Raw genomic sequence first — 13,728 nt, forward strand, 5'->3', positions numbered from 1 at the left:
TCATGCGCATTTTTTTGATGAAACATTAAATCACCCAGGTGACTCAGCCCCACTATAGCCCAGATTTGGTGCCCTGTGACTTTGCTTTTCCCAAAACAAAAATCACCTTTGAAAGGGAGGAGATTTCAAATCATCAATAAGATTCAGAAAAATACGAAGAGGCAGCTGCTGGTGATGGAGAACTGTGTGAAGCCCCAAGGTGCCTACTTTGAAGGGGACTAAGGCATTGTCCTATGTGTATTGTTTTTTGTGCCTTGTAATCTTCTTCAGTAAATGTCACTATTTTTCATATTACATGGCTGGATACCTTCTGGACAGACTTCATATACATATATAAATGCACACATACATAAAAATGAAAAGAATTAATGATAATGGTTAAGCCTAAGGAAATCAATAAATGTCAGATGACAGTAAAGAATGATTATAAAGAAGCTGGTACATAGTTAAATCAGACTAGAGAAAGAAGAAGAAAGGAACTGAAAAAATACTCAAAGATGAAGTAGAAAATCTTCCTGAAATAGATAGAGGCTTCAATCTGTACGTTAAAAGGGACAAAACTTCAATAAAAAGAAAAGGTAAAGAGAATCCTGTGGCATAAGGAAGAATAAGCAAGTTTTTAAAAAAAATCAATATCCCAACTCCTCTCAAGCTTCTGTAGAGCAACTCATAGAGTAAAAAACAGTGTGGCCATGGCTATACACTACTGAGGTAATAATCTGTACTTGATTTGATTTATATTTAAATGAAATTGCTTTCGTTTCTCTGTAGAGTATTAACTAAAGAAAGGGTCCTGCAATAGTACCGGCAGTATGTGATGGAGGTTGAGACCAGAATAGAGGCCGAGGAAAGATTCGAGATATATTTGGGAAGTAAGCACTTGTTACTGATGGAATGAGGTTAGATAAGTGAGACAAGAGAAGTGGAGTTTATCTCCTAGGTTTCCGACTTTGACAGCACAGATAAATGACATTGGTTGAGATAGGATTCAGAGAGAACCAAGCTCTCTTCCTTTTATTACCACTGCAGAGTCCCACGGGTAGTAACTTACCCATATTTGCTTGTTGGGATGCTCATTTATTCATTGGAATTCTGTGAATACTTGAATAGGTGTTCTGGCTGAACCGCACCATTTGAATGGTTGCCAAGATAACCTGTATTTCTCATATTTCAAAATGAGAGAGATCTATCCTTTCATTGCTGTGCTTAAAGACTGGCATTCCTTTTATGGAAGAGCAAGTACCATGTGTAAATATCCATAGAGAATGGGAATAAGAATTTATATTTTAAAAGTGGAACCAATATGGCTGACATTTATTTTTATAGAAATACAAGTACTATGTATGAAATATCTGGAGTGTCGATATAAGAACTTAACATTTTAAAAATGAATCTAATTTGGTGACAGGCAAGGTTCAAAACCATTCACTATTATATATAGTAATAGGAACTGGCCCTTAGTTCCCACAGATATAAATCAAATGAACCATTTTTTGTATATGTGTACCATTGTAAAAGTTTTTCATATTTTAGCGTGAACTAAGAATAATATACCATCTAAAACTAATTTATATAATAAAATTAGTTTGGTCTTTTACAGCAAGTTTATTTGGAGAAATTGGAGAATAAATGAGTTCATGAACTAGAATTATTATTGCTTTGTTATATTATTTATAACCTTATAGACACTGACTGAAGTGATTATATAAGGTTTACATTTTAAAAGATTAAATTTTATTCGAGAAAATTTTTACATGTAATTTGAAGTGATTCAACATGTAAAGAAATAATAACATTGTGCCTAAATTGAAGTGGTAAATGGAAACACAGCTGTATAGTAACCTGGGCAGTGGAAAACTAATCAGACATTGGTAGTTGCTTATTGTTAGCATTTTGAAGATGGAGGAACTCTTACATAGTTTAAGGGTCTGAGGCTTACTTTTCTTTAGTTTTATAGAAAGTGCTTGTATATGCCTCTAGGTCAAGTTGATCATTTCTACAAGATTGCTTTAAAATTTCTTTTTTTAATGATTTACTTGATCTATCTAAAAGAAATTCTGCATAGCTGTGTAGTCTAAGATACTTCAAAAATAAAGGTTTTATTTTTTTTTCTAGGAAAATACTTTTTAGGCAATTACAAAATAAACCCTGTAAAGTTGGTTCGCTTTTTTCTTTGAAAAGTTACTGAATCTACTCAATGTAGAGTCAAAAAATTTTATGAATAGTATTAAGGGATTTATAGGTTTGGCATCGTTTTTCAGCTTATACCATGATATTCTTTCTCTGATTTATCTGCCAGGAAAAGAGGTTTCTAGGGATGTTTTTACCACATTGTAATGAGAGTGGAAATGTAGTACATTTTAAAAATAATGCGGTTTGAATGTTCTGAATTAAACTGTTCAGTATATAAACTTCTTGTCATATATTTTATTTGAGTTACTTTTTGTTTGGATCAGATATCCTTTAATAAGACTGTTTTTGTGGTCTGAGAGAGCACATGAAATAAAAATAACAATGTAAAGTTGCCAAGATTAGATTATGGTTGATTTTTTAGATCTATATTAAATTTTGTCACTTTTTTTGGCCTTGTGTTATGGGTTTCAGTTAAGACCCTTTTTACATGGTAGTATAGCAGTGTATCATAGTAATTGTGTTCAGTCAACATGATTGGAAAACTGGATGATAAGAGCCCTCTCTCTGGCTGATGTGTTGGGAGGCATTTTCTGTGAGCAGCTAGTACCAGTCAAGGAAAGGCACCTGCATAAAAGTTCCACCCTGATTGCTTCAGTTGTCACCTACTCAGGGTTACTCCGGTAGAGGGTATAGGAGGGATAAATGGTGATGGGAAGATAGTTGACTTGGGGCTGTGAATACATAATACAATATACAGATGATGTACACCTGAAACCCATACACTTTTATTAACCAATGTCACCCCAATAAATGCAATGAAAAAGTTTTTAACATGACATCTACTGTAATTTTAGTATAAAAATATTTTGGACTGTTGTACTCAGTTTTATAGACAAATAGCTAAAGCAAGGAAGAAATAGTAAGGATGCTAAGCTTTCATAGGCTTGAATTTTCTTTTACACACTAACATATAATAAACTTTTTAGTGTATGTTTATACTAAACATACACTAAAAAGCCCAGAGTTGTGGGCTTTTCAAAAAATAATAGGGTAAATCAGTATATACCGACATCGAAATGTATCCACAAAAATCTTTCCTTAACTAGAAAAAGCAAGATGCAGAACAGCACATAGATCTTAACTTGTGCTGAACAAACCACCACTCTGAACTTGTAAGAGTGAGAGAACAGCTAACTTATTTCAGTGGTTATCTCTTTAATTTTCTACTTTTTGTATCATTAACATTTATTACAATGAGTATATGCTATTTTGTAATTAAATATATATTAATAAATGTGATATGTTAGCCTGCTAATTTGAATAATGTAAATGTGCATATACTTATGTATTATATTTATTTTATATAGTGTTTATCATGACAGTACAGTGAATTAGAGATTATTATCCTTTACGTGGGGAGAAATTAAGGCACATTCACCTGGATGTGAAATGACAGATTCAAAAATTCTAAATCAAAAGACACTTCCCAATCCCTGATAGTATGTTAGCCGTAGTGTTTTTGTACCTTCTCCTTATGAAATTGAGGAAGTTTCACTTTTTCCCTTGTTTCCTGAGATTTTAAAAATCATGAATGAGTCTTGAATTCTGTCACTAGCTTTTTTCATATTTACAAGATAATTATGTTTTCATTAATCTGTTACTATAATGAATTAAATTCATTGATGTTTCAGTGTTGAAATAACCTTGAATTCCTGGGACAACCCCACTTGGTCATGATGTATTAACTTTTTTATATATTGCTAAAGTTGCTAAGAATTTTTGTGTGCCTATTCCAAAAAGAGATTATTCTATTGTTTTTTTCTCATAATGTGTTTTTCTGGCTTTGGTGTCAGAGTGATGTTAGCTCAGTAAAATGAGTACAGCAGTGCCCCCTTTTCTGTAAGGGGTTGTATACAATAGCCGTTGTTTCTTCTTCGATATTTGAAGGAGTTCAGCAGTAAAGCCCTGTAGGCCTGAAGTTTTCTTTGTGCAGGTCTTAAAATATGAGTTCAATTACTTTAATAGACATACATCTATTCATATTATATATTTATTCGTGAGTCTTAATTTTTCTGTCTTTTAAGGAATTTGTACATTTGTCCTAATTGATAAATGTGATATAATTGTTAATACTATTTTTAAAATATATTTATTGATTATACCATTATAGTTGTTCTATTCCCCCCTTCATTCCCCTCCACCCTACACACCCCCTCCCCTACTACTTCCCCCCTTTAGTTTGTGACCACGTGTCTCAAGTTCTTTAGATTCTATATTTCCCATACTATTCTTGCCCTCCCCCTATCTATTTTTTACCTACCATCTATGCTACTTATTTTCTGTACCTTCTCCCCGCTTCTCCTCCTCCCACTCCCCTGTTGCTAACCCTCCATGTGTTCTTCATTTCTGTGGTTCCATTCCTGATCTAGCTGACCTCTTGGTTTGCTTTTGTTTTAGGTGTGGTTGTTAATAACTGTGAGTTTGCTGTCCTTTCACTGTTCATATTTTTATCTTCTTTTTCTTAGATAAGTCCTTTTAACACTTCATATAATAAGGATTTAGTGATGATGAACTCCTTGAATTTGATCTTATCTGAGAAGCACTTTATCTGCCCTTCATTCTAAATGAAAGCTTTGCTGGATAGAGCAATCTTGGATGTAGGTCTTTGGATTTCATGACTTGGAATACTTTCCAGCCCCTTCTTGCCTGTAAGGTCTCTTTTGAGAAATCAGCTGACAGTCTGATGGGAAGTCCTTTGTAGGTGACTGTCCCCTTATCTCTTGCTGCTTCTAGGATTCTCTCCTTCATTTTAATCTTGGCTAGTGTAATTATGATGTGCCCTTGGTGTGTTCCTTCTTGGGTCCAACTTCTTTGGAACTCTCTGAGCTTCCTGGATTTCCTGGAAGTCTATTTCCTTTGCCAGATTGGGGAAGTTCTCCTTTATTATTTGTTCAAATAAGTTTTCCACTTGTGGCTGTTTCTTTTCCCCTTCTAGTACCCCTATAATTCGGATGTTAGAATGTTTCAAGATGTCCTGGAGGGTCCTAAGCCTCTCCTCATTTTTTTTGAATTCTTGTAACTTCACTTTTTTCTGTTTTATCATTTTTTTCTTCCTTCTGGTCCACCCCCTTGATTTGAGTCCCAGTTTCCTCTCCATCACTATTGGTTTTCTGTGTATTTCCCTTCATTTCAATTAGTTTAGCCTTCGTATGTTCCTCTAATTTGTGATTAAAATCAACCAGTTCTGTGAGTATCCTGATCACCAGTATTTTGAACTGTGCATCTGAGAGGTTCACTATTTCTTTTTCACTTAGAGTTATCGGCTCTGGGGCTTTGAGTTTTTCTTGAGCCATATTTTGGACTGTTCATGCCTGTTAAGTATGAGGAGCAGAGCTCCTCATACTTTGAGTGTTCACCAGGGCTGGGCCACTCAGTCACTGGGTTGTGACACTGTATGTGGGGGTGGGGTCAAAGGAAAGCAATGGCGGCCCCCTCTGCTGCCTCCCACTGCCACCGGGACCTGCGTGGTCCATTCCACTGTGTGTGAATGTGCGACCGCAGCCAGCCCCCCTCTGCTGGGTTCGTCACTGGGACCTGTGTTGTCCGTCTCACTGCTCACTCCTCTGCTGGTTTATCTGCGCGCAGATAAATATTTTATCTGAATGTGGGACCACAGCCAGCCCGCTGCCCTGTGCCCTCAGTGGGTCCGCCTGATGCGGGGCTGCCTGGGTGCCTGGGGTCGGGGTATCTTTCTTGCCCATCCCTCCTTTGCTGCTGGCTCCGCCCCTCTTACTGGTCTGGTTGAACTGTTGGTTGTTGTGGGACTTCCACATAGTTCAATTTTCTGTTCTTTGGCTGCATCTTTGTTCACCAAACCTTTGCTGTATTCAAACTTGGTTGTGGGAGAAGGCACAGTGTTTCCACCTACACCTCCATCTTGGCGAAGTCCTACCTTGTTGTTAATACTGTTTCCTTTGATCCTTTTAATCTCTACAGAATTTGTAGTGATGCACCTACTCTTATTCCTGATAGTGATTAGGATGATTTTCCTGTGTCTTCTTTTTCTTGATTAGTCTTGGCAGAGATCTGTCATTTTTACTTATTTATAGAGAGGCTGGTTTTGTAGCTGTTATTTTTGTTGTTTGACAGCTGCTCTGTTTCATCATTGTTATTTTTTGCTTCTGTTTACTTTAGGTTTAATTTGCTCTTTTTAAAATTTCTTAATATAAAAACTTAGATCACCAATTTTAGATCTTTCTCTTTTTGTAAAATAAACATTTTAATGCTACATATGCACCTCCACATACCGCTTTACCTGCATCCCATAAATTTTGATACCTTGTGCTCTCATTTTCACTTAATTCAAAGTGTGTTCTAATTTTTCATGTGATTTCTTTTTTGACTCATGGATCATTTCAAAGTATATTGTTTAAATTCCAAATATTTGGGCATATCCCAGATGTTTTCTATTATTAATTTCTAGTTTAACTCCGTTGTGTTTGGAGAACATAGTTTAGATGATTTTAATCCTTTTATGTTGAATGTTTTTACATGGCCTCAGAATATAGTCTGTCTTGGTAAATATTCCATGTGCTGTTGAAAATAATGTGTATTCTGCTAAAGCTGGGTGGAGCCCTGACTGGGTGCTATTTATCTTTAAAATGCCTTCTTCTCACAGATGTCGATGAATGCCAGGCCATTCCCGGGGTGTGTCAGGGAGGAAACTGCATCAACACAGTGGGCTCATTTGAATGCAAGTGCCCTGCTGGTCACAAGCAGAGTGAAACGACGCAGAAATGTGAAGGTAAGTGTCTCTGCTGTTGCATGTATTTACACATCTCACTGATGACTCTGAATCCAAGGAAAGCATGTTTTCATCTGAATTTTGAAGAATTTAACTGAAATTATAATCCTTTCATCTGATAGGAAAGTGAAGTCATAACTTCAGAGTAGTTTTGTATTGGTTTGTACATTCAGCGGGTTTGATTTGGGAAGAGCCATTGAACATTTTGCATCTGGTTTAGTATCTGTTTTTATTTTTTAATGAGAATGGGACTAATCCAGTTATTTATTGTATTTCCTTAATGAACTAATTTGCTCTTTCCCTTACAAGAATATATAAAAGATTAAAATTGGATAAAGAGAAATTCAAGTGAAATACAGTGTCCTGCGTAAAATTATTCATTAGAAGTTGGCACCCATCATATATTATAAAATAAATATTTTCATTTTTTATATTGAATATTATTGTCTGGCTATCAAGTTGAAAAAAAGCACAGTTGGCTCAGGAAGGATCTGAAAATTACCACAACAGGTGTTCTGTGAAAGAATAGCTTACTCAAAAATATTTTAAAAATAATGTTCTAGAATATGAGTTTTGTATTATAATATTGAAATGTAAATTAGCATTTCTCAAATAAATTAACATGTTCTCTTTGTGACCCAAAACTTCATCATTATAAAATTCAAGAAGCTTTTAAGTGTGTCTAGATTAAATGAACATGGATGTTTAGAATAACTGTTACAATTCTATTAATATTGAAGTATAATGTTTATCTTTTTAATTATTATATCACCTAAATCAATGTATTTAAACCAAGGTAGTATTCTAAAGATAACACAGTATTATCTTCATAAATAGCTGTTCATCATTTTTTGTGTGATGTAAGTGTTCCCATCTCCTCAAAGTTTAAAAAGATTTATTCTAGAAATTTGTTTTTGCTGATCTAGTTTAACTGAGGTGGAAAAAAATGTATGTGGGAAATTCAGTAAGTCTGAGTTTATTTCATACACCTACTATGATTGTAACTGGAAGCTGTTTCTGAGCTTGGTAGATTAAAAGCACCAAACATATATTATAATTACTTCCTGTGAAAAAGTGGTCACAAATTCATTTAGATTCTTTAAATCATTTAGATTGTGTAGTTACCTTCAATAACTAAAATCATCTTCTGGTATATATAATTCTTTTGTTCTTTTTCTTTTCAAATGGCAGTATTTCTGTTTATTTTTTGGTGCTTGGTTATAAAAAGTTGTGTTTCTTTGTGTAGAAGAAAAATAGGAAAAGGTAAAATCTATGGTTTAATTATAGAGCGCAAAGAGGAATATGAACTATTTCATTAGACAAAAGACAGAGTGGGTGTGCGTGCTACTGTTTTAATGCCAGAAGTCATAATCCCATGAGCCTGTGGAACATGCATCATCCCTTGTTTTCTATTTACCTCAATTTGTGTATAGACAGCTCCAAAATAATCTTCATAGTTTTATTTATATTATTAAACATAATTTCATGCTCACCCAAAAGAGAAGGTAATAAAATGTGCTTAATTATTTTAAAGACCAAATAAATTCTCTCCGTAACTGATAGCAAGAGTGTTCAAGTAGTTTATGATACTTAAGTACAATGTTGGTCATCAGAGTCTGCCTGTACTGGAAAGGTTAGGAAAAAGACTTGGAAGATGGGAAATTTTTCTGAGTTAGCGCAGGAACTGGACCAGGGAGTTAGGGATCTGTAGAACGTCTGGGTGATGCTGCTGCTATATCTTTGTTACTTACTTCTGGGGTTTTTTCCCTGACATTTTGGGGTTGATTCTATCACTCAGCCTTTTGTCACCCCCTTCACTTTGTACTTCTGGAACCATATCCAAACTAGATTCAGGGGTGGTGGACTTAGGCACAAAGATAGTGTCTGATTATAGGTAAGGAGGCATGGACACTGACTCATTTAAATCGTTGTGACATTTCCATTAATCATCAAACAATGTATATTTCTCCTTAGTTGAAAGTAGAATGAGCCTTTTCTAAATCAAATTGCATCCAAACAACATACGGAGCCAAGACTGAGTTTAGAGAAAGACAGTGCAAGTCTTTGTTCACACTCCCCTGTGTTCTTTAGGAAAGCGGATATTGATGTAAGTAGGCACCACCCAGAGCCCGGAGTCCAGTGATCTCTTTTCTTAGTTCTGCCCAAGCAGCCAAATCCATTTAACCACTGCCCAGAAAAAATTATGTGATTTAATATTCAGGATTGGTGGGGAATGGCAGAGTTGGAAGCATTGGTAATTAGAATTTAAAAACTTAAGGTTTTATGAAACCTTTACTTTATGTGTAAGTCATACTTATTTGAATATGTCTTAAGAGCAGCTGTTACTAATTTTCTTTGGGTAATTAATATTGTTCTACGTAAAAGATAAAGTGGCATTTCCTTATGTAAAATTATTTAATGTAATTGGTAGCATAATGTATCTGGAAAGACAGATTACTGCTTCACTCAGTGACAGGTTTTAAATTTTAGTCAGTTTATGGATAGTGTATGTAGTGTCAATGTAAAAGTATTTACCTAAATTTAGTGTTCGCTCCAAGTGAAAATACAACCATGCCAATAACTTTTGACTGTCAAAGGTAAGATATGTTAGTTTTTTTTTATGTGGATTGCAGTGTGAACATAAAATAAAGTAGCTTTGGAAGATTTATTTTAAAACAATGCTCTTCCTATTTCTAGGAGAACACCTATATTTCTGTTTATATGGCAATAGAATTCTCTAAAGAATTTTTTTCTGTCTTTAATTTACTAAGTCTGTTCAGAAATAAGAAAGGTCACTCCAGTGTCTTGGACCTGAGCGACTGAGAGAATGGTTTAGCATTAATAAGAAACTGTAAAGTTTGCTCATTAACTTTTAAATATTGTGTCATGATATTTTTGTGTTTGTTTATTGACCATCTCACTCCAACACTTGACTAAGATCCCTGAGGACAAAACCTTATGATATTATTTACTGTATCCCAGAGCCTGGAAGTGTTCATGATATTTTGAAGGCTCCAAAATAAATATGTGTTGGTTAATTGAAAGTGGTGTGCATAATAAATTAATTTATTTGACTTGGGTTGAATGTCCAGGAAGAAGGTAAAACTTGTGGCCAGAGTTAAAATTGCATTTGCTAAGAGGCCAGTGATCTTCATTGTAGGAATTTGCTCTTCATCTGACATTTTTTTTTCTTTTTCTTCATAATTTTATTTTGCTCTGGTTGCCATTCAAAGACCAAGAACATAAACATTAAATGCAATTTGGCATTTTTAGACCTTTGTATCATTGTCCCTCTTCCTTTACCTGCAGGTAATACTTCTGAGGTGTGAGGCAGTTTCTTTGTTCTCAGGATGAAAGAAAGAATTGTCTCCTGCTTATTCATTGGGATGTCTTCGTGATTAAAATCTTACCCTAAAAAGCTTGTTCTGCTGAAAATTTAGGTTTGAACATATATAGTTTATACTGTTAAAATGAAAAATGGTGATATGACATTCATCTCCCAATTTAGTGTTTGAAACGTATGACTCAATATCTATCAGTGAGGCTTGTTTTGTTTTATATCGTTGGCCGGTGGATTCTCATATGGGATTCTTTTCATTCATGCTCAGATATAGACTGCTGTCCAAGCTGTAACTGAGCTCAAAGCAAAAAGGAATCTCTCTTTCTCTCTCTCTCAGAGAGCCTAAAGGAAAATGAATTATTTTCCTTCTTACCCACTTAGGGTCCCAGATTTAATAAAATCTCTTATGCCTACTGAGGCTGTGTCTTATTTCTCCTGGGCCAGGTTGGCTATGAAAGCTTTTCCTATTTCTGTCATACAGTCTGCAAAATGATTCCTTGGTGGAGTAAACTATTTCTTCACATGCAAAGAGAAGGTTGTTTCAGTTACTTGCTCTATTCAAAGATTCATTCATCTAAATATTTGTTTAATTTAAATGAAGAAGGCAAGCAGAACATGTTAATAGAATATGAAATGGTATATCAGAAGACGTTCCAGAATTTTTCCTTTTTTTTATAATGAAATGTTATTTTGAATTTTAGTCCACTTGGATTAAACACAAGTAGATGCCAGATGTCCTTGCATGACCTGCCCCCTGCTCCGGACTATACCTTCTTTAACATTCCTTCAGCTAGTTATTCTTTCCTGGCTTAAATGGAAGGCAGGAAAATAACATCACTGTATTGGAAAGTTTCCCTTCAATGGCTCTTTATAGGTCAAATAGTTGTTTGCAGTTTATTCTGAAGAGTCTTCAGCTTTGTTCCATTACCACAGCATTTAGTTGTTTGAGAATTGTAACAACAAATAAATTTGTTTATGCTCATGAAACTCACAGAACATGTTGGCACAGTACTGATAGCTGCTGTTCCAACTCTGCTTTGATAAACCATGGAAAATAAACGTCTGTTCTCAACTGAAAATTACTTGCTTTATCTCATATTACCAAAAATGTATTAACTTTAAAATAAATGATAAATAGATTTATTGACTATGTCCCAAAGGGAAACTATATATTAAGATTGACATTTAAGATTCAAATGGCATTTCAAATATTGGAAAGAGATAAAACTTTTTAGGTCATCAATATAAAAACCACAAAACTATCATCTTTTAAGTTCTTTTTAAAAGAAATTTACAACATCAAAGTTAAAATATAAATTACCTCTTTCTTAATTAAGAAAGCCCAGTCTACTAAACCCAAACCTACTCCCAGCTCCCATAGAAAATAAGTTATTCCTTCATAATGGCACTTTTTACAATGTATTTTGTTTTTCTTGTCTGATTCTGCCAGCAAATTATATGTACCAAAATAACATCTTCATAAAAGCTAATATTTATGTAGCACTTAATATATTTTAGATGATGGTTAAACTGCCTTAGGTGGATTTTCTTATTTAAGCATCACACAGTGCTGTGAGGTTGTTTACTAACATTAACCCAATTTACAGATGAAGAAACGGAGGCACAGAGAGGCTAAGTAGCTTTCTTGAGGTTTTATGTGGGTAGGAAACCTAGAGTCAGGATTCCAACCTGTGAGATTCATTCCAGAACTTCTACTCTTAGTGAGTTTGTTCAACTAAGAGTTGAGCAAACAAGGGTGTGGAGCCTGGCAGCACACACCCCAGCCCACAGAGTACATTTCTTGGGGGAAATTCACGAAGACAGCAGCAGCAACGGGAGCACGGTTCTCTCTTTGCTTCTGGGTGATCTAGCAAGGTCAGAATTACACCCGGTGTAGTGATTCTGGCACCAGGGGTGGAGTTTGCATGATTGAAAAAAAGCATTGCTTTTCTCCTGAAGAAAATATGGGAACTTGACGTCCAGTCGTGTTTCTTCACCTCACCCTTCATGAATGGGAAAACCTTTCTTTGTGTCATTGGGGCTCAAAGAGCCAAGCCTTGTGTCTGTGGACACATAACCTGACAGGTCACCAACTCCGGCCCGCATCTACCCCCTCAGCAGTCTACCTGACTGACCAGTTTAAGCACTCAGATGTAGCTGGTTTCCAGGGAGCCTTTTGAGAAGGTAGACCACAAGGAATGATTCTTGAAAAACTTTAACTTTTCTAACATATGTTCTACTGCCTCTCAGGACTGATGTATTAGATACTTAGTCAATGGATTTTTGCTATATTTTCTGTTCATTAAATGGAAATTTATTCTGTACCACTGTTCTAAAACAACTTATTCACTATGATTCAGCATTGAAATTGAAGGCTTAGAAGAACAAGAGTAAAAATAAGTGGAACTGAACTAATTCTATCTTTATTCATAGAAGCAAGTCTATGAGGTCTAAAGAAATCATTTTATTTTATTTTTTGAAATTATTTTATTGTTGTTCAATTACACTTCTCTCCATTCCCCCCACCCCACCCCAGCCAAACCTACCTTTCTCCCTTGCTTCCACCCTCCCCCTTGGTTTTGTCCATGTGTCCTTTACAGTAGTTCCTGAAAACCCTCCCCCACATTGTCCCTTCCCCACTTGCCTGTAGTTATTGTTAGATTATTCTCAATTTCAGTGTCTCTGCTTAAATTGTTTGCTTTTTTTGCTTTTGTTGACTATGTTCTAGTTAAAGGTGTTATCATACGGTGTTTGTCCCTCACCGCCTGACTTATTTCACTTAGCATAATGCTTTCCAGCTTCATCCATGCTGTTGCAAAAGATAGGAGCTCCTTCTTTCTTTCTGTGGCATAGAATTCCATTGTGTAAATCTACCATAGCTTTTTGATCCAGTCATTTACCAATGGGCATCTAGGTTGCTTCCAACTCTTGGCTATTGTAAATTGTGCTGCTATGAACTTCGGGGTGCATAGGTTCTTTTGGATTGGTGTTTCAGGGTTCTTAGGATATACTCCTAATAGTGGAACTGCTGGGTCAAAAGGCACGTCCATTTTTAGTTTTCTTAGAAAATTCCATACTGTTTTCCATAGTGGTTGTACCAGTCTGCAATCCCACCAACAGTGAACTAGGGTCCCCTTTTCCCCACAACCTCTCCAGCACTTGTTTGTTTCTTTGTTTATGATAGCCATTCTGACTGGTGTAAAGTGGCATCTCGTTGTGGTTTTAATTTGCATCTCTTTGATAGCTAGTGATATTGAGCATCTTTTCATGTGTCTCTGGATCCTCTGTATGTCCTCCTTGGAGAAATGTCTGTTCAAATCCTTTGCCCATTTTTTAATCGGGTTGCTTGTCTTCTTTGAGTGGAGTCGAGTGAGTTCTTTGTATATTTTGGAGATTAAACCTTTGTCTGAGGTATCATTGGCAAATATGTTTTCCCAAACTGTTGCTTCTC

The 13,728-nt window shown here is 35.5% G+C and overlaps 1 protein-coding gene across 1 annotated transcript in view; it reads left to right on the forward strand.

Annotated features, from left to right (window-relative positions):
* Positions 1 to 13,728, forward strand: part of FBN2 (fibrillin 2) — a 269,378-nt gene that overhangs the window by 87,257 nt on the left and 168,393 nt on the right. The window contains exon 7 of the mRNA XM_037028439.1: positions 6,812 to 6,937. Coding sequence (XP_036884334.1) covers positions 6,812 to 6,937 — 126 coding nt within the window. The remainder of the gene's footprint in view (positions 1 to 6,811; positions 6,938 to 13,728) is intronic.

This window comes from Sturnira hondurensis, unplaced genomic scaffold (assembly GCF_014824575.4).
Source record: "Sturnira hondurensis isolate 20B ecotype Veracruz unplaced genomic scaffold, ASM1482457v3 Scaffold0001509, whole genome shotgun sequence".
Taxonomy (NCBI): Eukaryota; Metazoa; Chordata; class Mammalia; order Chiroptera; family Phyllostomidae; genus Sturnira; species Sturnira hondurensis.